The sequence below is a fragment of the Triplophysa dalaica genome, chromosome 9, assembly GCF_015846415.1.
Source record: "Triplophysa dalaica isolate WHDGS20190420 chromosome 9, ASM1584641v1, whole genome shotgun sequence".
Taxonomy (NCBI): Eukaryota; Metazoa; Chordata; class Actinopteri; order Cypriniformes; family Nemacheilidae; genus Triplophysa; species Triplophysa dalaica.
In genome coordinates, this window is record NC_079550.1 from 17,802,660 (window position 1) to 17,827,254 (window position 24,595).

Below are 24,595 nucleotides of genomic sequence, written 5' to 3' on the forward strand. Positions count from 1 at the left end.
ATGTGTATGACATCGGGTCTCCGCCTTCAAACATAATGACAGTTAGATTCATAATTTCCGACATACACATTTTTCATTGTATTAAAAATTATTTTATTTGATTGTATCAAAAACAAATAATCACACAAAAACACTTTTTAGAAACAACGTGGTGATATATTATCAATCGACATTGTACAACCTCAGCAGATGAGATACAAAACGTGAACCTTAAGATCAATGTTTACATAACTACTGAAAAGGCAGATATGCTTAAAAATACAATATTCCACGTTTTATTCTTTTAGTATTTCACAGAGTACAAATCTAAACTTGAACATTGCTTGAATGCAGTCACGATAGTCTGCATTTTCATTAAAAAGAAAGAGATACAAATTGTGGTGTTTTAAAAAAAATAAGGTCCTTCGTTGAACATCACCGTATAGCTTTGACTTCACATGAATCCACATTCATAAAACAAATTATTAAATTCAAAAAGACAATGGCCTGGTTTCACAGGCTAGTCCCAGACTTAAATGAATGTGTGACCAGTCTTAAATCAATATAACTTACCCAGAAATATCTTAAAATATATCAGTGCCATTGTTTTGTCTCGAGATGCACACCAGAAATGTATTCGTCTCAGGCATTTTTATAAAAGCGACATAAATATCTTAATTCAACGAAGGCTTAGTCCTGGCTTAAGCTAAGCCGTGTCTGTGAAACCATGCCAACATCCATAGTTCATGGCAGTCAACAGATTCTGTTAACGTGCTCTGCTTTTATTTGGAGGCTCCACAGAATTCATCACAATGTCAATGTCCACGGGTCGCTCGAAACGATCAAGCATCTTTTCTATTGTTTCTCGAGGGACTCCATGTGTATTCCTTCTGTTGATGAGAATAATAAAACAAATAAAGTAATTACCAGGACATCCAAGCTCAGCACATGCTATTCATGACAGAAAAAACAACAAATATGGGAAATTGTTTGATGCCGTGTGCTTTCGTCTTCAGCAGATGTACACTAAACTTTTCCACAGTTTAAATTCACCTTGAACAGTCTGATCAGAAGCTTGTTTTTGATCTACACTAGGGATGCTCCGATCCGATATTTGTATCGGAAATCGGCGTCGATACGGAATAAAATTCTAGATCGGGTATCGGTGACAAATTGCGCCGATACCCGATCTAGCTTACATAAAATTTCTGCTAGGCGATGTAAAAGTTCCTGGAGACACCGGCGCTTAAACACTCTCGTGGCTGTGCTTTGCGAAGCGTGTGACATCATACGCTAGCAACGTGCTCTGTACGTAGTGCACGTGAACAAGCGAACATAGCTTACATTGAGCAGCGAACAGCATGGAGCGACAAAAAATATCTGCCATTTAGATTTATTTTAGAACAGCTACGCCAACAAGTTACACCGCTGTTTGCAATACATGCGAAGTAAATGTTCCGAGGGGTGGTGATAAAGCTGTTCATTATAGTACTACTAATTTAAGCACGCCGAGTTCAATAAGCTGAAGAAACTAAAACGAGACGGTACGAAGCAGCTAACTTTGGAGAAGACAGCGGAAAGAATTCAGAAATTTCCATCTAGTAGTGTGAAAGCAGCGAAAATCATTGAAAGCATTTTGAATTTCATGGTAATGGATTTGCAACCGCTGTCCGTCGTTGCGAACAATGTCTTCAGACTCCTTATAAACCACCTGGAGCCTCGGTACGACATTGTGAAGCGTAACTGAGACCTGAACTGTACCAAAAAGTCTGCAAACATGTATACGAAAAAAATAAAGATGTTAATGCGGTGAGTTTTGTGGATAATTTGACTTTGAATTTCTATTTGCACCGACTAAACTATTATATCTTTTTCCGTTTATTTTTACATGTGCAGCACAAGCTAGGGAAGCTAGTGTTTTATTTATCTTTCGGTGTTGGATGTTAAATTTGATTTCCACTAAACTTTAGCTTAGTTTAGTGGACTTTGCTTTAATGACTAAAGCATTAAAAAGAGCTGATTCCTGTTTGAATATCTAAAGCAGTGAAGCTATTGCTTTTTTGCTCAATTTCAGCTGCTTTATTGTTTATTGTGCATTGATTTTTTTAAATTATATTTGCACATAACAGTTATTAAGAGATTTTGTTTCCATTTATTAATACTTGTCTATCAAGCTAGTGAAGCTGTTGTTTTATTCAGCTGCTTAATTTGCACTTTAATTTTGAATTTCAAGTTTAAGATAGTGAACATTTTGTTTTATTTTGCTGGTTTAATAAATAATTCACAAAATTTGTGAATCATTTGTTTGTTATTTTGTTTTACGGGGTCAGGAAATTAATGTTAAGTCGAGCTTGATGTCTTGCACAGCAATGCACACAGTTTATTAAGTAATTGTGCACTTTAAAAATGTTACCTTAGTATCGGATCGGTACTCGGTATCGGCCAATACTGAATCTCAGGTATCGGAATCGGTATCGGAAGCAAAAAAGGTGGATCGGAGCATCCCTAATCTACACTGGCTCCTAATCTGGCTTGCAATCAAAAATATCAAAGGGCCTTGATTCAGACGACAAAAATCATATGTTCTTACTCGAGAGGATATGAAAGGTTCTCACTGATTCTAGAAAACGTAAAAAAACATTTCATTCACTTTAACACAAATGTATCCTGAACCTCTGTAAGACTTGATTTAAAGTCTCATTTAGTGATTACAAGGGTCATATGGCGTGAACACGTGTTTGCTGTGTCTTTGGTTTGTTATAAGTTGCACATGCATGTATTAGACATGTAACGTCGCAAAAATGAAACTGTCGGAACAAAAGATGCATTCTATTTAAAAGCGAATGCTCACCAAGACCTGCCTGAAACGCAGGTTACCAACCCCCACGGATTTACGCCATTTCGTAGGATTGAGTATGTGAGTATCGTGGTATGACTTGACTAAGATCGCCCAAATGTATACTCAAGTAAGGTGGCCATACCTGTCAGCACTATTGCTTTGGAACTTGATGTTCCAAATATGGTACATTTCCGCCACACGCATTATTCGACTAATCACTACGCGCTGGTTAACTGGCCAATCATAGCACACCTCGCTTTTCAGAGTGATGAGCTTTGTAAAAAATCTGCGCGTTTCAGAGAGGCGGGGCAAAGAGGAGATACAAACATGCACGGTATGTGGAAAATACAGCGTTTCTGAACCTCAAATCGTGTGTATACCTTGCATAACATCTAAAACAAACAATAATATTTGTTTTAGCCATGTCATATGACTTTATACACTACGTCCTTTCACAAGATGAGAAAATGTACAGACTTACTTTTCTAACTGGATAGGATCATATTTCCAGTTGGTTTCTGGTTCACGGATGTCCACTTTATATCCGTTTTTTAAAGCCTGGGTAAAAAAACACATTTGTGAAAAATATGTAATAAGCAAACGCTACTTATTTAAATGGACTTTGAGGTAAAGGACACTAATGGCAGGAAAACCTTTGGCATTTAATATCATATAACATCTCTAGATGCCATCAGACTGTAGCTGTAACACATATAAAACATTACTCTAAATACGACCAATCAACTAACCATTTTAACGTATGGCTTCATCTCCCAGGCTTTGATGTTTGTGTTGTCGATGATAACAGGTGAGCGACCCTCGGACAACGCATCCTTAGCTTAGAAATGGTAAAGCAACATGGAAAATTTGCCCATTAATAAAAATCCATCAATTGATCATTGTTTTCAAATAAAGCAAGTAAAAAATGTAAAAGTTTTCAGGTTTTCTCACCTCTCTTTTGATTCCAGTCGTGAGCATCCGCGAGCAGAGTGCCATCAAATACATATGTGTTGTCTTGGAAAAAGTAGTCATCTGTACTTAGTATTGTTCCATTGGAGCCACCGGACAAAAGTTCTCTGCAAGCCATTTTTATTCATATTAAAAGTATGTACATTTTTTTTTTGAAAACTGCTGCTAGTTTATTTAAATGTGACACTAAATTTGACTAAATTTCGCATTGTTGTCTACTTTTTTATTAAACACAAGAGGAACAATATTGAAGATTTGTTTATTCCGTACAAATGTATATTTATTTTTTTCATTCAGGTTATGCTAACAACTCACCTGGCCAAAGTGGATTTTCCGGAGCCTGGTAGACCCCTCAATAATATGAGATGCAAAGTGTTATAATGATGAAACTGTTGTTCAGGGTTGTTCTGCTGCCAGTTTGATGTAGACGTTTCATAATCCTCAGGGAATCTAGAATCGCTAAATGATGGACCCCTGGCATCGTCATGCCATTCATTTGGCGGTAACCATGGCCCTTCCCATGGTGCTCCGTTTCTGATGTCAGCGTGACTATGGAAGTTCTGATGAGGTCTCATGTGTGGAGGATGCATGGGACCTCCAAATGGTGGGGGAGGTAAGAACTGGAAAGGTGGGTTTGGTGGTCCTCGAGAAATCCATGGTGGAGTGGGATACCACGGCTCTAAGTGTTGCCTTTCCCCAAAGCCTTCATTACCATATGGCGTGCAAGGTCTCCATCTCCTTGGACCTCCACATTGCCACTGTGGTCCACTGCGCTCGTGTGGATCTGGGTAGGGTCTGTAAGCTCTACTGTGATCAGTTACGACTACAGAACTGTCCTTCTTCTGTCGTGGGTGACTCTTCGGTTTGGAGGGTGAATTCTGACCATGCTCATCGCCGTCAACCTCATCACTGTGGTCTACTTCTTGAAGCTCTTTGTAAAACTCAGAAAGCTCCTGCTCGATGGATGCCGGCTCATGGCGACATGCAGGGCGACATGCAGGGCCAATGAACGCAGTGCTAGTGGTGCCTAAATCTTTAATGACACGGTTTCTGTCCTGTTTGCTCGTGTTTTCTAAGGAACACGTGGTAGTAGGTTCACTTACACTAGTGTCTGAATTGGTGTGACTGTTGGAGGCTAAAACCGCTGATGCCTCTGTGTAACCACGTAGGTTAGTTTGTGTTGGGTTTGCAAAGGCGACTTCTACATTTCCACCCTCAGGGGGAGAAGTAGACTCACTGGCATTGATATCGGGCATCTGTTAAAACACAATTATTTAAACCATTACAAATCACACCGCGATAACTAACGTGTATACGGTGTATCGTCCAATGAGCGTACAATTAACGTTCAAATTAAACAGTAAATACAGTAGCTATTTAAGTTTCTTTATTTGTGTTTGTACGCATTTCTTTTTTTTTAATCGAACAAGCGATGCTTAAAAGATTACCTGACATTTAAGCAATTCTTATGTCCGTTCACTGAAGGTTTCGATCTCTGAAAAGACAACAAAAGTGACGACTCCACACCAGGAAGTAAGCGTTTTCAAACTAAAAGCATATTTTTCAAAATAATAATAAAAACAAATAATAAAATATTTTAATCCACAACTAATACAATAACAAGAATTGTATAAAATAATGCTTTATTTATTATATACGAAACGATATGCATACATATATATTAAAGCAAAAATTGTATGCTACAGCTTGTGCGTTACTGTGCAGGTTTGACTTCAACAGGTAAAAAAAAACGATTCCAAAATTACTTTTAACCAGAAGTGGAAATACAACACGCCCCTTTAGCTAAAGTCCCGGAAGTTGCAAATGTTATATTTCCGTATTCTGACGCATTTCCGAGTGAAAAGAATTTCAAAGGAGAAAATTGTTGGGCGTGGCTTGCGTTTCTCACTGCGAACTGATTGGTTGATTTAAATCAACCAATGTTGTGTTTTAGAGGGATGTAACACTCTTAATGTTTTTATTGTATTTTATTATGTCTTAGGCTGTATGGGGAATTGTATAATGTGTTTTATTTTTTTATATATTTCTTGTTTTATGGTTATTAGATATATTGTACAGCACTTAGGGCTGTCCCGTAGCAGTAGAAATGTGCTATAGGCTATAAGAAATATACCTAAACCTAAAACAATCAGATTTCAGAAGTAAGTTTACAATTTATTTTAAGTTTAATCTTTCAACCAGGATTAGGTGCTTCTAGGTACATGAATTTTAAAAAGAAAATGACCCACATTGATAAGCTATTTACTGAAAACTCTGTATTTTTTTATTTCACTGGGACTTGCACTGGTTACCACTAAGGTCCTTTTCAAAACCACACTTTGTTTTGAACAATGCTAAAAGGAAAAAACCGTAAAGATAATGTTGTATTAAAGTCAAATCTCAGATCCTCATATGAACAGTGAACAGCAAGACTGTTGAGATTAAGTTAAATCAATACATTTAAATATGCTGTAAAAAAGTGTAACACATTTCACATTACAAGGCATCAACTTGTCAGCATTATAAATTCACTCTTACCACCAAAGAACTGAGTTATCCTATAAATTCCCAATCTTGTTTAAAGTACACCAAGCACAAACATTGTGGCTGTATGTGAGTTTTGCTGAAATCCCCTAAACACTTGGTACAGCTAAAGACTTAAAAAAAAGTTAAACAGGCATTATTCTAGTCATAGTGCTGTATCAGCAACAAAGTCAGATGCTGGGGAGAGAATAACAAAACCTGTGTCCATAGTATGACCCAAAGCTACAAAGTGACAAACAGAATCTGTACATTTACAGTATTTCTTTATTAGTAACAATAGAAGCAAATAACAACTCTTGACAACACAAAAAGCCCATCACCTTAATTTTTTGGTACAAAAAAGAATTTAGAAGCTCATAGTGGAAATAATTCCAGGACTTTGTTGTTTGTTTTATTTAGATGAACAGTGGTATTCATTGTATTTCACTTTCTAAGTTGCTATAGGACTTCCATACAGAATCTTATAGAAGTGACATTAAACCAAAATATCCCAAACATGATTCCAGAATCATGGTCTATAAATACAATGACGTAACAGACTCTTTCTACTGATTCACCAGCTCGGTAGTGTGTTTGGAAATGAACGCTCATTTTTCACAGCTAATAGTGATTGACAGTCCAGATTACAATGGCTCAACAGTTGAATATCGAATTGGCCCTCATGATGCGAATGACTTTCCGTGAGCTGTAGCTGTATTCAAACTGCAGATGATCATGATAGAAGTACAAATATCCTGTAAACACAACAATCAGTTTAATTCAAGGATTTACCACTCAAATGTACAATAAGTCACACAATAGTTGTGTGCAATTATGAATGTATACAATGACATACGTGAAAAAAACATGAAAGCTGCATTTAGGTTATGCAACATGTCAAATCTTTACATACCGTAATGGTAGGCGGCGGCATCCACCTCATCTCCTATTCCAGGAAAGTCTTTCTCAATGGATTGTGGGAAGCCACTGTCCATGGTGCCTGTTTGCTCATCAAAACTAGAGAATAGATGCAGTTCACATTAAGATTTAGCAGTTTTTGACTCATTTTTTGACTGTTGGATTTTCAGAATGCTCAAATAACCCAAATTTTTGGGAGTTAATTTTTTTAATGAATGGCAAGATACCTCCAGTATTCTTCATCAGTGAATAGCAGAGTCTTGCCCGTGTCTCTGATGTGAACAGCAGCGTCTATTTTGCGGATAGTCTTCGGGAGGCCAAGCTTGTGGATGTATTTTGGATAGCCCTCAACCAGATTGTAGCCATTGAGAGCCCACATTTTGATTCCTGTAAGTATGCAATTATCATTCTTAATTTAACGCAATAATTGAAAGTATCTGTAAAGTAAACCATGTACATTAGACTGAAATAATGAGTTCCAGTAAATGTACAATAACTACATGGTATAAAATACAAAAAAAAAAGAATAAAAGTTTGATAGGAAATTTGTATCTTAAATGAAAATACTAACCACTGAATATGATGACGACATCTTTCTCTGGGTTCTCGTAAGCGGCATCTACTTTGTTTGGAATGTCTGGCCAGGTAGATTTAATCAGGGTTTGTTCAGGCTCATGCATTTGTGGATGTAACCGCCAATAAAACCTGCCGGGCAGTAACAAAAATGTATAAAAAGTATATTCATGATGGAATATATTATGTAATAGAGTTTTTTTTTTCAATTATTGCTGAATGTTTAACGACAACAAGTACATCGGTTTCTTAAGCTTGATCCAGTACCTGTCTTTGAAAATGATGGTCTCTCCACGGAGCTCAGTAACTGCATCAAAGTCCAGTTCAGGGTCACATTTGTTCGGAGCGTCTGGTTTGGGCTTGACTTTTCTTTGGTTGGGGTTTGGACCTGTGATTGAAAATGTAGACATTAAAAATGATCTTTGGGAAATTTTGACACATTTTACATTTAGTCATATAGCAGACGCTTTTATCCAAATTTTCAGAGACGATTATGTAACACGTACCATAGAGAGACTGAATGCCTTTAATGTCATCTTCAGATAGAGGGTAAGTCTTGGCATATGAGTATACCGGGTACATCAGTGAACCGGGGTCAGAGGAATGTGCCATACCAAGAGCATGACCAAATTCATGGGATGCAACCAAGAAGAGATTGAATGCTGTAAAGAACAGAAGCATGAATAGAAATGTAAAATCAAAACTTTTTCTCCTATACATAGGCTGCTGTAAATTTTACATCTCAGTTGATCAAATATGGTTACTTTATGTCACATAAAGGCACTAGAAGTCGCTTTGAATAAAGACTTTTGTCAAATGCATAAATGTAACTTTAACTACAAAATCAATTGGATCCTTGTTGTGTTTTTGTAAAGTGTATTGTACCATGATCGTCTTTGGTCCATGTTTCATCCTCATCAAAATGTGTGTCTCCACCAATGCCCTTTCCAGGGGGGTAAGCATGAGCGAGAAGCCCTTCAGGTCCATCAAATGGGTTGAAGTCTCCATGCTCTGTCAGTCACAGGAAATAAGATTTAGTTTAGTTTAAAAAAAATCATTTAAAAAACAAGACGGCCAAATATGTATAAAACCAATGATACCTTTTGCTCCAAAGCTGATCATAATATCAGCATTTCCCTCATGAAGTTTCTTAAATCTCAATGGAGTCACATCGCTCCAGACATTAAAAGCATTTCGAAGTGCTCTGTCCACATCCGTCTTCTTTAGGTCAGGAGTGTAATTCAATATCCTGATTACAAAAAAATATATAGTATGAAAATAAAACATCATACTTGTAGCCTTTCCTCTTACCTGATGATCTTAATCTTAAACACAAACCTGAAAGTCACATTTGTTGTTTCCCACTTGAGGTCTCTGGGAAAGTGATTATATTCAGCTACATCTGGTACCCCGCAACGTGCCATTTTCATGAGCTCCACGGTGTCATCGTCCAGCTGTCCCGTCACTTCCAACCTGAAGAATTTTTGCATCTCTCCAATCTTCTCCTCGTACTGGGTGTCTGATGATGTTCTTGCTCTCTGGAGACCGGCTGACATGCCATAGTACCTTCTGAGATATTGCTGCAAACATTAAAACAACTATCAGGCAACAAGTTCTGCTTTCCCCAAATAAAGTTATCCAAAACCCTTACCTTAGCTAACGCCTCCTTGTCTTTTTCCACTGTTGAAAGAGGTTTTGCTAAAGCGTATGCTGCAAGCGCCAACAATACCACTGCTGTGAGTTGCATGTTGACCGGATAATGTTCTGCCTGTTCTGAAGGGTCCCTTTATAGGCATCTGTCCTGTCCAAAATTGTTTGTGATTCATATAAAAAGTACCTCAGCCATTTCACCACTTCCTCTAACCGACAGCCAGCAAAGTGTGGTTAAAAGCTGCTTTTAGGACACCTGAGTGAGCTATGATATCACTGCTGGTTTTAAAAGCGCTCCTTTTTGGCTATTGGGAATGTTGAGTCATTATGGTAAAGTTACAAGGTTTGCTGTGTTTGAACTTATTGTTGTTATTCCACAATAATTTGTAGTCATATAAAATAACTTGGAAGTGATTGTGAAGCACCATATAGTATTTTTCTTAGACATCTTTATTTGTGGAAAAATCTAAAAATGAACAAGAAGTATATTTTATTAAAATAGAAACAGTGCAAAATTCCCTATCAGGGCTTTAGGTTAGTAATAATACACTTCCAGACTGATTCTGAATCATCTTTGACTAATATCAGGCATATGACTTCTAGACCTGGACAGACGTTAAGACATTATGAGGAGAATTCAGCAGCCAAAAATAATGTTTAAAGTATATGCAAGCACATTTACATTTACATTTAGCAGACGCTTTTATCCAAACCGACTTATATTGCTTTACCCTATACATTTTACATGGGTATTTTCAATCCCCTGGGATCGAACCCACAACCTGTTGACGCAATGCTCTTACCACTGAGCTACAGGAAAGCTACAGGAAAGCAGAGGCTGTGTATTTGAGAAAAACAAATCTGAGTGAAACAAACTATAAAAATAACACCAAGCCAAAATGTTTTGTGAATCTGCACAGCTGTCAGGGGCTTTTTTCTTGATTTGCGAACACATCTCATGATACTGCTGGTGTTGGATCATACAGCCCAGCGATAGGAACCAAGCAACATTGCTTGAATCCAGAGGAGAAAAGGGCTAAACATTTTTCTTGTTAATGGTGGCTGTCCCTCTGTGACTTAGTAGCCTAATAAAGTGACAGAATTCCTCAGCTGTGAGTCAGTAAAGTACATGAATTATACACATAATTGTCTAGCTTTCGGACCATCATTTTCAGAAAAATGTGAGTAAATATAAAGCCTGCACTCAATAACTCGAAAGCACTCAACACTACAGTTATGTCAGGCCTATATATTCAAAGCAGTTTTAACAGTTTTAAATGTCATGGAAAAACAAACAATATATAAGACACTCTTTAAATTGTGCTTTATAGGACTCTCTATATTCTACATTTTTTAAAAAGGAAGGAAATCATTGCCAACTACATCTTGGATCTGTCTCAAAAGCAACAGTGTAAATGAAATTATGCTGAATGTCTGTGAGTCATAGCAAAACAAGACCATTGGGGATTTTTATGGTCCATAACGTGAACCATGATACACATTTATGGACAAAGGGATGTCAAGAGTTCAACAGTGGCTGCCAGAAAGGATAGACTGGAATAATTTGCTACAGCAATTTAAAAGTAAATTATGGTATTTAACAAACATTGTTTAACGAAACAAACAAACACATACATTCTTTTTCATTTTTTCTTAGTTAACCACCTGTTAAGGGGAGCACATTGTTTATGCGTTTTAATAAAACAATGTTACAATATAAAAAACTTTGTAAAAATATAGTCTAGTGAGAGAAAGTCTGAGGTATAACAGATAAGAAATGGATGATTCTATTATCTACTATTAATCCCTTCTTTAGGGTTTTCTTGACATGTTTAAAAATATGAGACGACTTATTGAAATCATTACTAGAAATATAACGTTTTTATAAATACTGAATAAAGTACCCTGTATAATTGAATGCTTAAATAAATAAACAAAACATCACAACAAGGGCTTTTATTTTGACATTGAATAGTTATGAGGGGTTTGGCGGTATGTGGCGTCTGCTTCACACACTCTCTGTGATGTAAATACAGTGCGCGGCTAGTGATGTGACAAGTTATTTTTGTCTTCTCGAACGGTTTAACACCACTAAGAGCTAAAGACTGCGGAAGAGAAGACGCCAAAACAACTGCGATCATCAGGTATCTTGCATATTCATTTCAATATTAATCTCTGGCTTTGACATTAATTTGCTGGATGAAATGTAACTTTTAGCATGTGCACGAATAACAGTAACATGTAACGTTACAGTACTGAGTTAAATGAATGCTTGTGTAGTGTTAGTAAGGATCCTCATTATAATCAACACGTGTTATGCTTTTGCATTATATATGTTACATTTAGCGGAATGTTTAATGGTGAACATATAAAACAAGGTGCTCTTGTGCTTGACAGGTGAGTCAGGATGGAGGAGGATTTGTCAGGTGCTCTGAATTCTATCAGTTTGGGGCAGAAGGACAGCGAGATCATGGACTCTTTTGGGTATGTGGTTCACATTTTTCTTCACTTAAAGCAATATTTGTGATTATGAAATATTTGGAGTATGAAGTATTTTAAAAAAGACTGTCTTTCCACCTACTATAGAATATGTAACTCATAATCTGAGGTTCAAACCTTCAACCCTTCGATGGCCAATCGATATGTTTAAGATCGAAACCACATTACTGCGATCGTAACATCTTCTCTCGTTCTGTCAATGGTCACTCTTCAGATATTGGTAACTAATGGCGTTGCATTGTGCAGCACAAACATGTATTGTGTTCTAACAAGGTTCTTTGGGATCGATTAAAGACCTTGTGTTTTGAATTCTCAAACAAAGCGAACAGTGAAGCCCCTCATTGTTTGCAAGCCCCTCATGGTGCAAGAATAAAGCAGGGATTTGACTCATTGGGATTAGTTTTCCCGTCACACATTATGTTCATGTGTGAAATCCCTAAACGGCACTAAACTGGTGTTGCACGTATGGACGTCAACATTATACGCATCGGTATGTAATGGGCAAGTATATGTCCGTTATATTGTATATAATATAATATAATATAATAAGAGCTGTGCAAACTTTTATTCAAAAGTTATATGAAAAAATCTAAAAATCCACTCTCCTTTTAGTAGCCCCCAACTGTAATCTGGGGACTATAGTATAATCCCCAGAGTTTTATTCTAAAATTGGACATTTTGTGTTGTTAACAGCTCACAAGACCAGTGATTGTCCTGAGGATGAGCTTGTTAAGCAGCATGTAGGAAATAGCTAATATATTTCATGCAAATGTGTAAGTGTGGTTTGAAAAGGTGGACAGCACTAGCACCTAGTCAACTGGTATCTGATTTGCCCATTGGCCAGGCTCATGACCTGAGTGGATGATGATGACCTGAAATTTCAGATTGGCTTTTACTAACCTGTGATATATATGTCTTAGTCTTATATCAATATTCTTCAGAGACATTAAAAAGATGTTTAAACCGTTAAGCGGTTTATTCTGTCTCAGTTGAAAAGATGCAGCGTGTTCAGTGTGTCATTTCATAAAGAGACTGTGTAAAGTTATGTTAATCTGATCAGACACGCGAGGACATGGAGGAGTTGATTTGCATGGATCGATTTTCTTTCTAGATTAAATATGCAAACAGAAGCGGAAAATCAGTTTTTCCTAGAAGAAGAGCATTGAACACTGTATGGTGTCCATGTGAATACTGCTTCCTTTCATATACCTGCAGGCTGTATGTTGTCACATGGAACGTGGCCACGGCTGAACCTCCTGATGATGTTCATTCGCTGCTTCAGCTCAGTTCCCCAAAGAAACCAGACCTCTATGTGATTGGGTGAGTGTTTGCAAGATCCCTTGTGTTCCTCAGTGAATTCTTAACCTTCCCACTTCGACAACACCGTAGCTTCTGATCGGTTCTTTCGTTTAGTCTGCAGGAGGTGCGGGCAGCCCCTTTAAAGTTTGTCTCAGACTTGGCCTTCGATGACTCCTGGAGTCACCTTTTCATGAGCACGCTGGCTCCTTTGGGATATGTCAAGGTGACGCTTTGTTTAAAACACTGTTGTTGTTTTTAAATATCTCCGATGACTTTAATTAAATATGAGAAATGTATGAGCTCATTTTGAAGACTGGTTTAAAGTGATAGTTCACCCAAAAATAACATTTCTTCCATTATTTACTCACCCTCTTGTCGATTCAAACCTCTATGAGTTTCTTTCTTCCAAAAAACACAAAAGAAGATATTTTGCATTGGTTTTATGTCCATACATTAGAAGTGAAAAGGGGTCAGGGCTGTTTGGTTACCAACGTTCTTCAAGTTATCTTCTTTTGTATTCTGCAGAAGAAAGAACGTCACTAAGGTTTGAAATGACAAGAGGGTGAGTTAATGATGACAGAACTTTCATTTTTGGGTGAACTATCACTTTAAGAACCCTTAATAAGTTTCTATAGATCATGAAGAACAAAATGTAAGCAAATCCTTTTTCTTTCTCTTTCATTGTGGCTCATTCAGGTCACTTCCATACGGATGCAGGGTCTTCTTTTGCTTTTCTTTTCAAAGTTGGACCACGTTCCCTTCATCAGAGACATTCAGACCACATTCACCCGCACGGGTCTCTATGGCTACTGGGTAAGATCGCCATATAGGGAGGTTTCCAAATTCCAAATTCCAAACTCAACATTGTAGCAAGCTGGCATCAGATACGCATGTGCTACATGAAATGTTCTTTGTGTTTACAAACCTTTTTCTTGGATCTAAGGGTAACAAAGGGGGTGTGTCCATCCGTCTGTCCTTCTATGGTCACATGCTCTGTTTCCTGAACTGTCACCTGACCGCCCACATGAACAACGCCTCCCACAGGGTGTATGAGTCTGAGCATATTCTAGATGCTCAGACCTTTGATGCCAAAAACACACCACGCATTCTGGACCACAAGTCAGTACATGATAATAGAATTCAGTGTTATGTTGCAAGTCATTATTTTTATCTTCAATTTGTATTGTTTGTCTATTATTTTAATCATTATTGCTTAAGATTTCTTTATTTATCTTTTTGGTGGTCTAGGGCGGTGTTTTGGTTTGGGGATTTGAACTTTCGTATTGAGGATCATGGTATGAATTTTATTCGCAACTGCCTCACCAGCCAGCGCTTCGATCTGCTTTGGCCTAAAGATCAGGTACTCACTTGAAGTCTTACAATCCGTGACATTGTAAAGAACCGTTATTTTAATCTATATTTACCTACAAAGACACAATAAAGAATATTTTAAATACATAAATCATTGACATGCTGTTTTAGACTTAAAGTGATAGTTCATCCCCCCAAAAAAATCTGTTATCATTTACTAACCCTTTTGTCATTTTAAACCTGTGTGACTTTCTTTCGCAGAACATAAAAGAAGATATTTAGAAAAATGTTGTGAACTGGACCCCATTCACTTGGTTCACTTGGTTTTGTACAATGGAAGTGAATGGGGTCCAGTGCTTTTAGGTTAACAACTTTCTTAAAAATATCTTCCCCTGTGTTCTGCGGAAGAAAGAAAGTCAAACAGGTTTGAAATGAGAAGAGTGAGTAAAGAATGACAGAATTTTTATTTTGGGTGAAATATCCCTTTAATTTTATACGTCATTTGGTTTTGTGTATATGTCAGCTTACCATGATGAAAAAGAAGGAAACCGTTTTGCAGAAGTTTGAAGAGGGACCTCTTAACTTTCAACCCACCTATAAATTTGACTTAAACTCTGATAACTACGACACGAGGTAAACACACACATCATCTCTTCGCAGGAGACTTTTTAGCCATCAAACGTTCACACGTGTTCTGCTTTGCCCCTGCAGGGTACAGAAGGCGTGGTTTGGTCTTACGTAAGCTCGAAAATAAATTCCCATAAACTACTTAACAGGACCCTTCCCACACTGCTTATCCATCATTCCTTGATTCCTAATTTAGCATTTCCCTCAGACAATGAAAAGATTGTTTTCCTAGCCTCTATCCGCAGCTGACAAAGCACATTAATACAGACCAGTGCACAATGTTACCCCCCGGCCCGTTTCCCATAACACAACTTACTCAAACCAGAAATCTGTAATAACATGCAGTAGATCATAGCTTTAAACTGTGTTTGTAAATAGTTTTATAGTGCTGTATGATATGATTTAATTTGTATTTATGTGCTGTTGTTTCCAAATTAAAGCACTTGATCATTGATCAAATATGATCATTCTGAATCAGGAATTTCCGATATTAACCAACTCAGATGAGCATCTTGTTTTTATCATGTAATTCACGGTGTCCTCTTTTTCCTCCATTGCCATTTGGCTAGTGGTAAAAAACGAAAGCCTGCCTGGTGTGACCGAATTCTTTGGAGAGTCTTGTCTAAATCCTTACAGAAGGGTGTCGTTGAAGATGGTGAAGATAAAGAGGAACAGAAGAAAGAACAGGAAGAAGAGTTTCCTCTCAGAGTAGCCCAGGAGTCTTACACCAGTAAAATGGATTACAACATTAGTGACCACAAGCCTGTAGTTGGCAACTTCTGCTTAGAGGTGAGTCCCGTGTACAGTATAAAATAGTGTATGCTTAGCAAGAATTAAACTTATTTTGGAACTTATTTTTTTATGTTTTCAGTTGAGGAAAATATATGATACGCCGTTGGTACAAGTGTGTGCTGAGGGAGATTGGAGTGCAGATTTTGATGCCCTGATAACCTACACCCCTCTTCAGTCTTTTTCATCCAGTGCCTGGGACTGGATTGGTTTATTTGAGGTGGGTATTGTGTGATGTGTTCACATGATGTGATTTAAACCAATTGTCTCTGCATGTCCGTCTTTGTGTATGATACACAACTTTTAATATATTCTAGCAGATAGGGGGATTCATTTTTTTGATAACTTATATAGACTTTGGCTGTGTCTGAATTCGCCCCCTATCTCCTATATATTGCACTATATAGGGTGTCCACCATTTTGTAGTGTTGTCTAAATTTACAAACAACTCATTCACTACTTTTACCCACAATGCATTTTGATTTTGAGTGTACATCTGATGCTCACTCATATTTCCCATGATATAACATATACAATATTTAGTAATTTGATTAAATGTAATCAATGAAATAGTAAATAAACGTGGCAATTGTTTTTTTGTTCTCTTTATTAAAAACTCATACAATAAATGTAACAAATAACGTAAAAATGAACTGTACCATTTAACAAAACAATCCATAAAGCCACACAGTTGTAATAAGGGTTATGGTGAATGTACGCGACAGTACTGTCAGACGCAGGATATATTATGTTAGTGTTTGAAATTGTTCACTCATTTCATTCACTTCTTCCCCATATAGTGCACTATTTAGCATTCCCTATATAGGGAATAGTTGATGACTGAACAAATGAGCAAATTCAGAAGCAGCTTTTGTGTTTGTCACTTCACAGGTTGGTTTCAAAAGTATTTCAGACTATGTTACTTACACCTGGGTGAAAGATGACCAGGTGGCTTTCATTGATGGCTTTCAGGTAGGCTATATGATTTTTAGAACTTTTTTCTGCACACATTGTTTATTATATAAATTAAATTAGAAACTCTGTTAAGTTTATATAATCCAGTTTGAAAATAGGGAAGTACTTTTTAATCGAATTTCCTTTTATCAAAGATTTACGTAAGCAAAGATGACATTCCGGTTCGGGGCGGAGAATTTGTGCTTTGCTATTACAGTAGCAATTTTCAGTGCATTGTGGGTGTTAGTCAGCCTTTCAAGGTGAGTAAAAGCTTTCAGCCATATTTTAAATGTGGGCAGAAATTGTGTCATTGACTTTTTCTACAATTGTAGCAAAGTGTTTTGTATTTTTAATGAAATATAAGGCAAGTTTTTGGTTGACATGACTGTAGTGCCCCTAAAGTCTAGGAGCATCAAATACTAAAATGATAAAAAAATCTTTATTGTAGGTGCAGGGATCCAGAGCGGCGATTGAAGAGGGCTGTTTGCCTGAAAACATTGACGGACTAAATCAAGCAGTAGCCAGTTAGGACCAGATTTCTAATGTACATTGTCTCATACACTGTCTGCCCACCTTTCCAAACATCTGCGCTTCAGATGTCAAGCCAGACATACCTGTGAATTCAAGTGCAATTTTAATCCAAAATGTAATTTCCATTTATAGCGTTTATACTGTAGTATTTTTATCTTTTAAAGGTGAAGACACTTGTGATATTCTGAATAAGCAGCCGTTTTTACTTCGCTTAAAATCAGTTTTAAAAAGAATTTCAAAAGCATTTACAGTAAATGAAGAAAACAATGCCAGTGATGTATCATAATATGAGACTGATGCAGTTCAGATCATTTACAGCACAGATCTTATATGATGATTATCAGATCTTATAACTGCTGATTATCTCCTTTTTTTATCATTCCGTCTGTTACACTGTCTAAAGAAATGCGGCGTGTTTTCTATTTCAGTACTTTTATGGCACATTTAATTTGTTAGATCTGTTTATATTTGTAGCTCATACAGAATGTGATGCTATAATTGTGTTTGTCTCAAAAAGTTCAATGTGCAGAAATGTTCATTGTTATGTCCTTTTATTACATTGCTAAATTATATTTTTCCAACGCCTGCACATTAATGCTAAACAGAAACAGACAATGTGCAGTTCAACTTAAAAGTATTTATTGAATCAAGCATCCCCTCTGTTGTGTGAAGAATGTTAGTTGTTTTAATGTTAACCAGTGCTCAAGTATGAATAGAATATATTTGTTATCAAATTATACTGTATAAAGAGCAAAATACTGTAACAATCTACTTTTCTCTGTAAGTTAATGAGTGTTTTATTTTCTAAATGAATCCAAATGTGTACTGAAGGCATGAATTAAATGTTATATAAATAAAAAATCTGAATAACCTGTTACAGGCTTTGCTTTTGTGATGCATTACATTTACATTTAGGCATTTGACAGACACTTTTAACCAAAGCGACTTACATTGCTTTATCCTATACATTTTACATAGGTATTTGCAATCTCCTGTGATCGAACCTACAACCTTGCGTCGTTAACGCAATGCTCTAACCACTGAGCTACAGGAAAGCTACACAAAGTCCATTAACTGTGTACTGCGCGCAAACAGAATAAGCAATTTGCAAATAACAATAATGTCAAGTGTGATAGTTAAAGCTTTAAATTATTAACGCATATATTAAATAAGTAAAATAAGGAGGAGACAATGCCAACCCAAGCGGTAAACGATGGTAAGGTTGCCATAACAACCGTGTGTTTACGCGCTCTCCGTTGTCTTGAAGAGTAAGTTACGCACGGTACACATAAGCTAACGTTACCCCATTTACATCTCTGAGGTAAGTTCTCGAAGAAAGTAATCGTATTTAATTTTGTTAAACTAATTTTATATAATTTAAACACTTTGTAAAGTAAAATGTGAATCTGCTTTTCGACGTAATAACGTCTCTCGTTTTTTAGGATGTCGCGGCTGATGGGACCCCCTAATAAATTTCTCCCCCATGAGTGGAAACATGCAAACCAAGTGCAGTACAGAAGATCAGAGGAAGAGAGAACACGGTCAGAGAAACTGACAGCAGAGTGCGAACGACTGATCGAGGAGAGCAACGCATCTACCAAACGCATGCAACAGGATGCGCAGAAGAAGCTTGGTACGCAACGAATCTAATGCGCGCGACCGACGGATGCAAAATATGCATGTGTTTACATTGACAAGGAGTTTTGGTGACACAGGAAGTGTATTGACTCATGATGGTGATCTCTTAGCTCTTGTAAAGAGAAAGGCTGAGCTACTGCAGAGCAAGAGATGTAAAGAGGAAGTCAGATTTTTTTAATTTGATCTCATAATAGGAAAGAATGTTTGATTTTCTGGACAATAACATCTTAAAAGTCAAAAAGAATACTCACCCGAAAAATGAAATTCACCCCCGTGTCATTCAAAACCTGTATATGACTCCTTCTTCAAAAGAGGATATTTTGAGAAATGTCCCAGGGACAATGGAAGTCACTGTGGTCCAGTGTTGTATGGTTACCAAACGTTATTTTCTGCAGGCGAAAGAAAATCAAAGGTTTTGAATGACATAAATGTGAGTAACACTCTTGACTTCGGTGTATAATCGCTGTGTTCTTCAGAGCAGAGAATCCAGGACATCAAATTCTGGAGGCAGGAACTTGAGCAGACGTTTGGGGAGATGGTGCAGGAGATCGAGACCCTCGTCGTCTTTAAGAGCCGCGTGGAGCGAGCTTTGGAGAGCTGCTCTCAGCCTCTACAAGTTACTCTGCAATGTCTGGCTGAGAGGTACTTCTGACTGTAGACCTCAACCAGCAGCAGCAGATGTTTTTCAAAACTTGTGCTAAGTGCTTAGATGCAAATCAACCATACTGGTTCTAGGATGGATCTAATGTTGAGGCCTGCATCGATACTCATTTTAGGGGTCCTCTAATAAAAAATGGTCAGTTTTGGTAATCGTGTGACGTTTATGGGTGTTCTCAGACAAAAGCGGGTGGCCATTGATCTGGTGCACGATGAGGTGGAAGAAGAGCTGTTGAAGGAGAAGGAGGTGACCGAGGGCGTGATGGTTCTGCTACAGCGCACTCTAGAACAGATCAATGAACAGATCAGGTTAGTGGAACTTGAAACCTTGATGTTTTAATGAAGGTACTAATTTAATTCTGACTGCAAATTGTCTACAGAATCGATTTCAAGCTTTTTAGAGTAATCCTTATATAAAAACAGCTTTAAGTCATATTCAGTCAAATGTGAAAATTAATATTTAATTGCTAATATTTAATTCAACGTTTTGTATGTGCTTTTCAGGCTTATACGTTCTGTGAAATATTATTTGGACAAGGACCTAAAAGACAAATTTCAGGCTGAAAGTATTGATGATTTCTGCTCTCTGCTTACTAACACGTCGCCTGGTGGACATGGGGGGAATTCTGAATTCTTTAGTGTTGGGTAAGACAAGAAACAAACAGCTGACGGTGTTTTGACAATCTAAAGTTTAGTTGTTTCTGTTATTGGATTATTATTATGATATAAATATGTTTCATATATAATATAAATCACACCGTTTATTTTAACTACAACACTCTGAACAAAAAACAGATGTTTTTTTTGTCACAAAACTTTGTCCAGATCAGATTTTGAACAATTATAAAAACAGATAATTTGCTTCTTTTTGGATCTGTAAATGCGGCACTCTTTCAGATGTATAACAGCACCCCCTACTGTATAATAGTAAAAATAACTTGGGAAAACTCATTAAGTATTGTCATAAATGATGGAAAAAATTGTTAATTGCGTTATAAATGAGAACCTCATCAATGGCGGGGAAAGAGTTAAATGTCTATATGCTATCTGGTGTCTAGACAGAATTTCTAGACACTAAGTATACAAAATTAAAGGAACAGTTCACCTAAAAACGAAACTTCTGTCTTCAATTACTTACCCTCAAGTTGTTCCAAATCTGAATACATTTCTTTGTTCTGATAAAAGATATTTTATTCTTGGTCCTCATTGACTACCATAGTAGAAAAATTGCTTTATAAATTGCTTCTTACATTTTCTGTTGAATTGTAGACAGTGGTGGCCAAAAACTGTTTGGTTATAAGCATTCTTCCGAATATCTTTCTCTGTGTTCATCAGAACAAAGAACTTATAGAGATTTGGAACAACTTTGGAATTTTTTTTTTGGGGTGAACTGTCCCTTTAAGCTGACATAAGCGTGAGTAAAGTGAGGTTTGTTATATGTAAATGCAGCTGTGTACAGTTTTAAAATACAAGCAATTGCAACATAAAAATGTATATGCACTTTAAAACCCAAGGAGCAACACTCATTAGAAGAGCCTTCAATATAAAATCAAGCCATTTTTTAGAAAAACGTATATAATTCTTGGTAAGAGAACCTCTAAGTTTCTACAAAAAGCCATAAAGAGAACCTTTCTATTTCTTTTTACCTAGCACATTTCTAAAGAGTGTGTTTTCTACACCACAGAAGGACATTAACCCCTGAGGAATGGGAGAGCATCTGCAACATCAACATTAGCAAAGCTGAGAAGGAAAAGAACAACTCGCACTCTCTGAGAGCTCTCGTGGAAAGCCTGCTGGAGCAGACGGCCACAGATATGCGCAGACAGCACGATACCATGGACAGAGCATTGGAGCTGCGCATACAGGAGGCCAAAACTGCCAAAGCAGAGCTGGAGAACCAGCTGGATAAGGTCAGCACTATTACAGAGTATTAGTGAATGTTAACATGTTCTCTGTTCCTCTCTTGTTTGGTTGCAGTTAGGTTTACCACAAACCTGACTTTCATACTGTATGTTTATGAGACAAATAACAGGCAAACAAATCTGTGCTTTACTAAAGCTGTTAGAAGAGACAGCGAGCCAGGAGAAGAATCTGGAGGATCTACGAGTGGCTGTCGCCGAGAAAGAAGCTCCCCTGAGGGTGGCACAGACTCAACTGTCCACCCGCAGTCAGAGACCTAACGTTGAGCTCTGTCATGACCCCGCTCAAACCCGACTGTTGACAGAGGTCAAGGAGCTTGCTATCCACGTCGAGAGGTGGGAACAATTCAGATATACTATCTGTCTGAAATGAGAGTTGATCTAAGCACATTTTATTGACTCTTACTTTTATATGTGCAAATAGGCTAAAGGGTCTTGTATACGTACGTATGCCCCTTAAACAAGAGTTTTTCCCTCTTCTGTTTCTCTCAGACTGAACGAGGGCATTGAGCTCTCCGAGATGGAATTGAAAGCTCTAGCAGGCCAACAGCTGATCCTAGAAGAAGAGATTCAGGTGAAGTCCAACTCCATCTATATCGATGAGGTGATCTGCCGACAGCTGTGCGAGACTGTTTCTATTCACAACTACTGAAGGGAGCTAAGATATACAGCCACAGAGCTCCAGATACTCATCTGTGTTCTGGAAGAGAAGCATCATCGAAATGAGAAGATTTCAGTCCCTGTGTTTGGTTTGTATGGTTGCAGTACAACATGTCATGCGTTTTAATATGCATCTAAAAACGAAGGTTTGTTATGACAAAGCTGAAACTATTAAAAGTGTATCTTAGGTGTCTCTGAACTTTCAGCCTCTGAAGTTTACTTCTAGAATTTATTTGTTTAATCACATTGTTGTGCAAAATCTTGATGATTGATCGCGGCGATCTTAATCGAAATGTGGTTATTAAAGAGTTAAACGTTAAGACAAACCAATGGTTAATTTTTGACTCCCCCAAACCTCTTTATTATACTCTTTATTTTTAATAGGCTATGAAATTTGAAGACGCTGGTAAAATGACTCGGTGGGGATTTTTGAGTTACTTGATAGCAATTTGTTACACACATTATTACACACATTGTGTGTTATATATATTGAGTAAACTTTACAAGGAATTTAATAACTGTGCCTTTTTAATATATAGAACATCTAAATAGTTACATTGTTTCATTTACATAAAAACTTTAGCAGTTTGATATTTGCATGGGACTGAATAATGGGAGCAAATGTAGTAAAAAAAAAACTAAGCTGATGCAAATGTTGCGTCAATTTAGTAACAGGCGGCTTTAATAATATAAATAAATGTACTGTGTTTCATTTATAATGTTAAAATAAAACATTTCAACCGGTAGAGGCACAAACCCTCACCATTACATCTCCAATAACATTCAATAATGGATATTGTGGGAAAACCACATAAATGTATTTTTATTTCCACATTATTATGGTATTAGTTAAGATAATCATGGGTCATAAAAATTATGGAACTGCAGATATAAACATTTGAAATGCAATTATCAGTGCTGAAACAACCAGTTAGATCTATCAGATCTAAAAAAATGCTCTCACATTTTGCCACTTGAGTTCACTTCGAATATAAGGTAAGAAATTGTTCATTTTAAAATATTTTTTCATTATAGGCTTCATAGAAGTCTTTTTATTCTTTTTACTCGCTTCATAAATTTGAACACCTATACTGCATATAGCCATTAGTTGAACTTCAGCATTTTTGTTCTATAACACACTGGCTAAATTTCTGTTTTATGCATTAGCACGACATGCTGGAAAGTCTTCGACTCATTTTAACTCTATAGTTGCAATGACAGGCTAGGTCAGTTAAGGTAGACGCTAACTTTAGAACAGTTATTTCTTGGTGCACAGTTTAATAAAAATGTCAATATTCTACAGTGATTTGTGTTTGACTTTCATTTTCAACCTGACTGAGCCTCATGGATTACAGACTGACTTTTCCATCACAGTTTAGAGGGACTTTGAGATGCTGGTTTGTGCATACTGTCATTTTACTGCTCCTCCGCACATTTTGTCAAAACCCCTAAATAGAACCTGGTTCAAAGGAGACCCACAATACCCTAACGTGTAAAACGTTTAAGTTCCTTGCTTTGATGCTAATATTGAATTCAACTCGAACAGGATGCAGTGCAACTTTTAGCTTGGAATCTTGGTTCAGTGGGTATCCGGTGGTGGATACAGATTTAAAGTGGAGTGGGTACAAGGGAACGTCCACACTTTGCTGCGACGGTAACAATTACTTTGAAAGGTTGGTATGGTGGGTTTGTTTAAATGCCTGATGCTTCAATTGGAGGATTTTATTTCTGTTAGGAAGGATTTATTTTGGTCACTTACAGGTCCAGTGTGTAATTTTTGGAGGATCTATTTACAGAAATGCAATATAACATAACTATTTCTTCAGAGGTGTATACAGACCTACATTATGAAGTATTATGTTTTTATTTAGTTTAGTTTAGTTTGCAACCTCACTCCTATGCTGTTAAATTTCATACACTGGACCTTTAATAGTGGATAATTTTCATATTTGTATAGTCAAGAAACATTTTCATCCAGCTAACTAAATTGATAATAATTTTCTAACCAACTTTTTTTTTACAGATTATTCAGAAGCACAATATTTACTCTTTCAGTTTACAAATACATAAACCACAGTTATGATCAGGATATTTGTGAAAGGTGATAAAAATTTCCAGTTTATTTGACATTTTTTATGTGAATAAAGCAATGTTCCCCTGTAAAAAGTTTGGGGTACTTCAACCAGCCTTGAGTCAAAAATGGACACACCCAACTGTTAAATTGGTCCATTTTTGACCCAATGCTGAAACAAAACAAACA

General features: G+C 37.0%; 4 protein-coding genes across 6 annotated transcripts; 2 read left to right on the forward strand and 2 right to left on the reverse strand.

Moving 5' to 3' along the window:
* Positions 1 to 75: 75 nt before the first annotated feature.
* n4bp2l2 (NEDD4 binding protein 2-like 2) lies at positions 76 to 5,317 on the reverse strand. Of its 2 annotated transcripts, none has more exons than XM_056756477.1 (6): positions 5,236 to 5,317; positions 4,103 to 5,043; positions 3,770 to 3,894; positions 3,568 to 3,656; positions 3,300 to 3,376; positions 76 to 869 (listed from the first exon to the last, which is right to left on the reverse strand). In XM_056756477.1, exons 2-6 carry the CDS (start codon positions 5,041 to 5,043, stop codon positions 746 to 748), a joined length of 1,356 nt encoding a protein of 451 aa, XP_056612455.1. In that variant the 5' UTR covers positions 5,236 to 5,317; the 3' UTR covers positions 76 to 745. The 2 variants fall into 2 exon arrangements, with proteins under 2 accessions (XP_056612455.1, XP_056612456.1); XM_056756478.1 differs by having other exon boundaries at positions 5,241 to 5,298.
* Positions 5,318 to 6,679: 1,362 nt separating this feature from the next.
* mmp13b (matrix metallopeptidase 13b) lies at positions 6,680 to 9,621 on the reverse strand. Its single transcript, XM_056756476.1, has 10 exons — positions 9,453 to 9,621; positions 9,140 to 9,381; positions 8,902 to 9,050; positions 8,687 to 8,812; positions 8,308 to 8,463; positions 8,069 to 8,189; positions 7,800 to 7,933; positions 7,456 to 7,615; positions 7,224 to 7,327; positions 6,680 to 7,065 (listed from the first exon to the last, which is right to left on the reverse strand). Exons 1-10 carry the CDS (start codon positions 9,546 to 9,548, stop codon positions 6,965 to 6,967), a joined length of 1,389 nt encoding a protein of 462 aa, XP_056612454.1. The 5' UTR covers positions 9,549 to 9,621; the 3' UTR covers positions 6,680 to 6,964.
* Positions 9,622 to 11,456: 1,835 nt separating this feature from the next.
* inpp5ka (inositol polyphosphate-5-phosphatase Ka) lies at positions 11,457 to 18,338 on the forward strand. Of its 2 annotated transcripts, XM_056756474.1 has the most exons (14): positions 11,457 to 11,595; positions 11,849 to 11,935; positions 13,166 to 13,270; positions 13,364 to 13,472; positions 13,946 to 14,062; positions 14,193 to 14,368; positions 14,498 to 14,609; positions 15,084 to 15,193; positions 15,272 to 15,298; positions 15,757 to 15,976; positions 16,059 to 16,196; positions 16,868 to 16,948; positions 17,086 to 17,190; positions 17,379 to 18,338. In XM_056756474.1, the coding sequence occupies exons 2-14, from the start codon at positions 11,859 to 11,861 to the stop codon at positions 17,457 to 17,459; spliced, it is 1,458 nt and encodes a 485-aa protein (XP_056612452.1). In that variant the 5' UTR covers positions 11,457 to 11,595; positions 11,849 to 11,858; the 3' UTR covers positions 17,460 to 18,338. The 2 variants fall into 2 exon arrangements, with proteins under 2 accessions (XP_056612452.1, XP_056612453.1); XM_056756475.1 differs by lacking the exon at positions 15,272 to 15,298.
* Positions 18,339 to 18,459: 121 nt separating this feature from the next.
* tekt1 (tektin 1) lies at positions 18,460 to 23,561 on the forward strand. The gene is made up of 8 exons (XM_056756480.1): positions 18,460 to 18,782; positions 18,904 to 19,094; positions 19,576 to 19,741; positions 19,937 to 20,065; positions 20,261 to 20,401; positions 21,441 to 21,666; positions 21,815 to 22,011; positions 22,168 to 23,561. Exons 2-8 carry the CDS (start codon positions 18,905 to 18,907, stop codon positions 22,325 to 22,327), a joined length of 1,209 nt encoding a protein of 402 aa, XP_056612458.1. The 5' UTR covers positions 18,460 to 18,782; position 18,904; the 3' UTR covers positions 22,328 to 23,561.
* Positions 23,562 to 24,595: the final 1,034 nt, after the last annotated feature.

Coding starts and splice junctions, on each gene's coding strand:
- n4bp2l2 (XM_056756477.1), bottom strand. CDS start 5,043: ATGCCCGATATCAATGCCAGTGAGTCTACTTCTCCCCCTGAGGGTGGA. Junction 3,895..4,102: donor GGAAAATCCACTTTGGCCAG/GTGAGTTGTTAG, acceptor AATGGCTTGCAG/AGAACTTTTGTCCGGTGGCT. Junction 3,657..3,769: donor CGACTGGAATCAAAAGAGAG/GTGAGAAAACCT, acceptor ACCATTTCTAAG/CTAAGGATGCGTTGTCCGAG.
- mmp13b (XM_056756476.1), bottom strand. CDS start 9,548: ATGCAACTCACAGCAGTGGTATTGTTGGCGCTTGCAGCATACGCTTTA. Junction 8,813..8,901: donor GATCAGCTTTGGAGCAAAAG/GTATCATTGGTT, acceptor TGTGACTGACAG/AGCATGGAGACTTCAACCCA. Junction 7,066..7,223: donor TGCCGCCGCCTACCATTACG/GTATGTAAAGAT, acceptor TTGTGTTTACAG/GATATTTGTACTTCTATCAT.
- inpp5ka (XM_056756474.1), top strand. CDS start 11,859: ATGGAGGAGGATTTGTCAGGTGCTCTGAATTCTATCAGTTTGGGGCAG. Junction 13,473..13,945: donor CTCCTTTGGGATATGTCAAG/GTGACGCTTTGT, acceptor TGGCTCATTCAG/GTCACTTCCATACGGATGCA. Junction 14,369..14,497: donor CCACGCATTCTGGACCACAA/GTCAGTACATGA, acceptor TTGGTGGTCTAG/GGCGGTGTTTTGGTTTGGGG.
- tekt1 (XM_056756480.1), top strand. CDS start 18,905: ATGTCGCGGCTGATGGGACCCCCTAATAAATTTCTCCCCCATGAGTGG. Junction 19,742..19,936: donor CTGCAATGTCTGGCTGAGAG/GTACTTCTGACT, acceptor GGGTGTTCTCAG/ACAAAAGCGGGTGGCCATTG. Junction 22,012..22,167: donor CTTGCTATCCACGTCGAGAG/GTGGGAACAATT, acceptor TGTTTCTCTCAG/ACTGAACGAGGGCATTGAGC.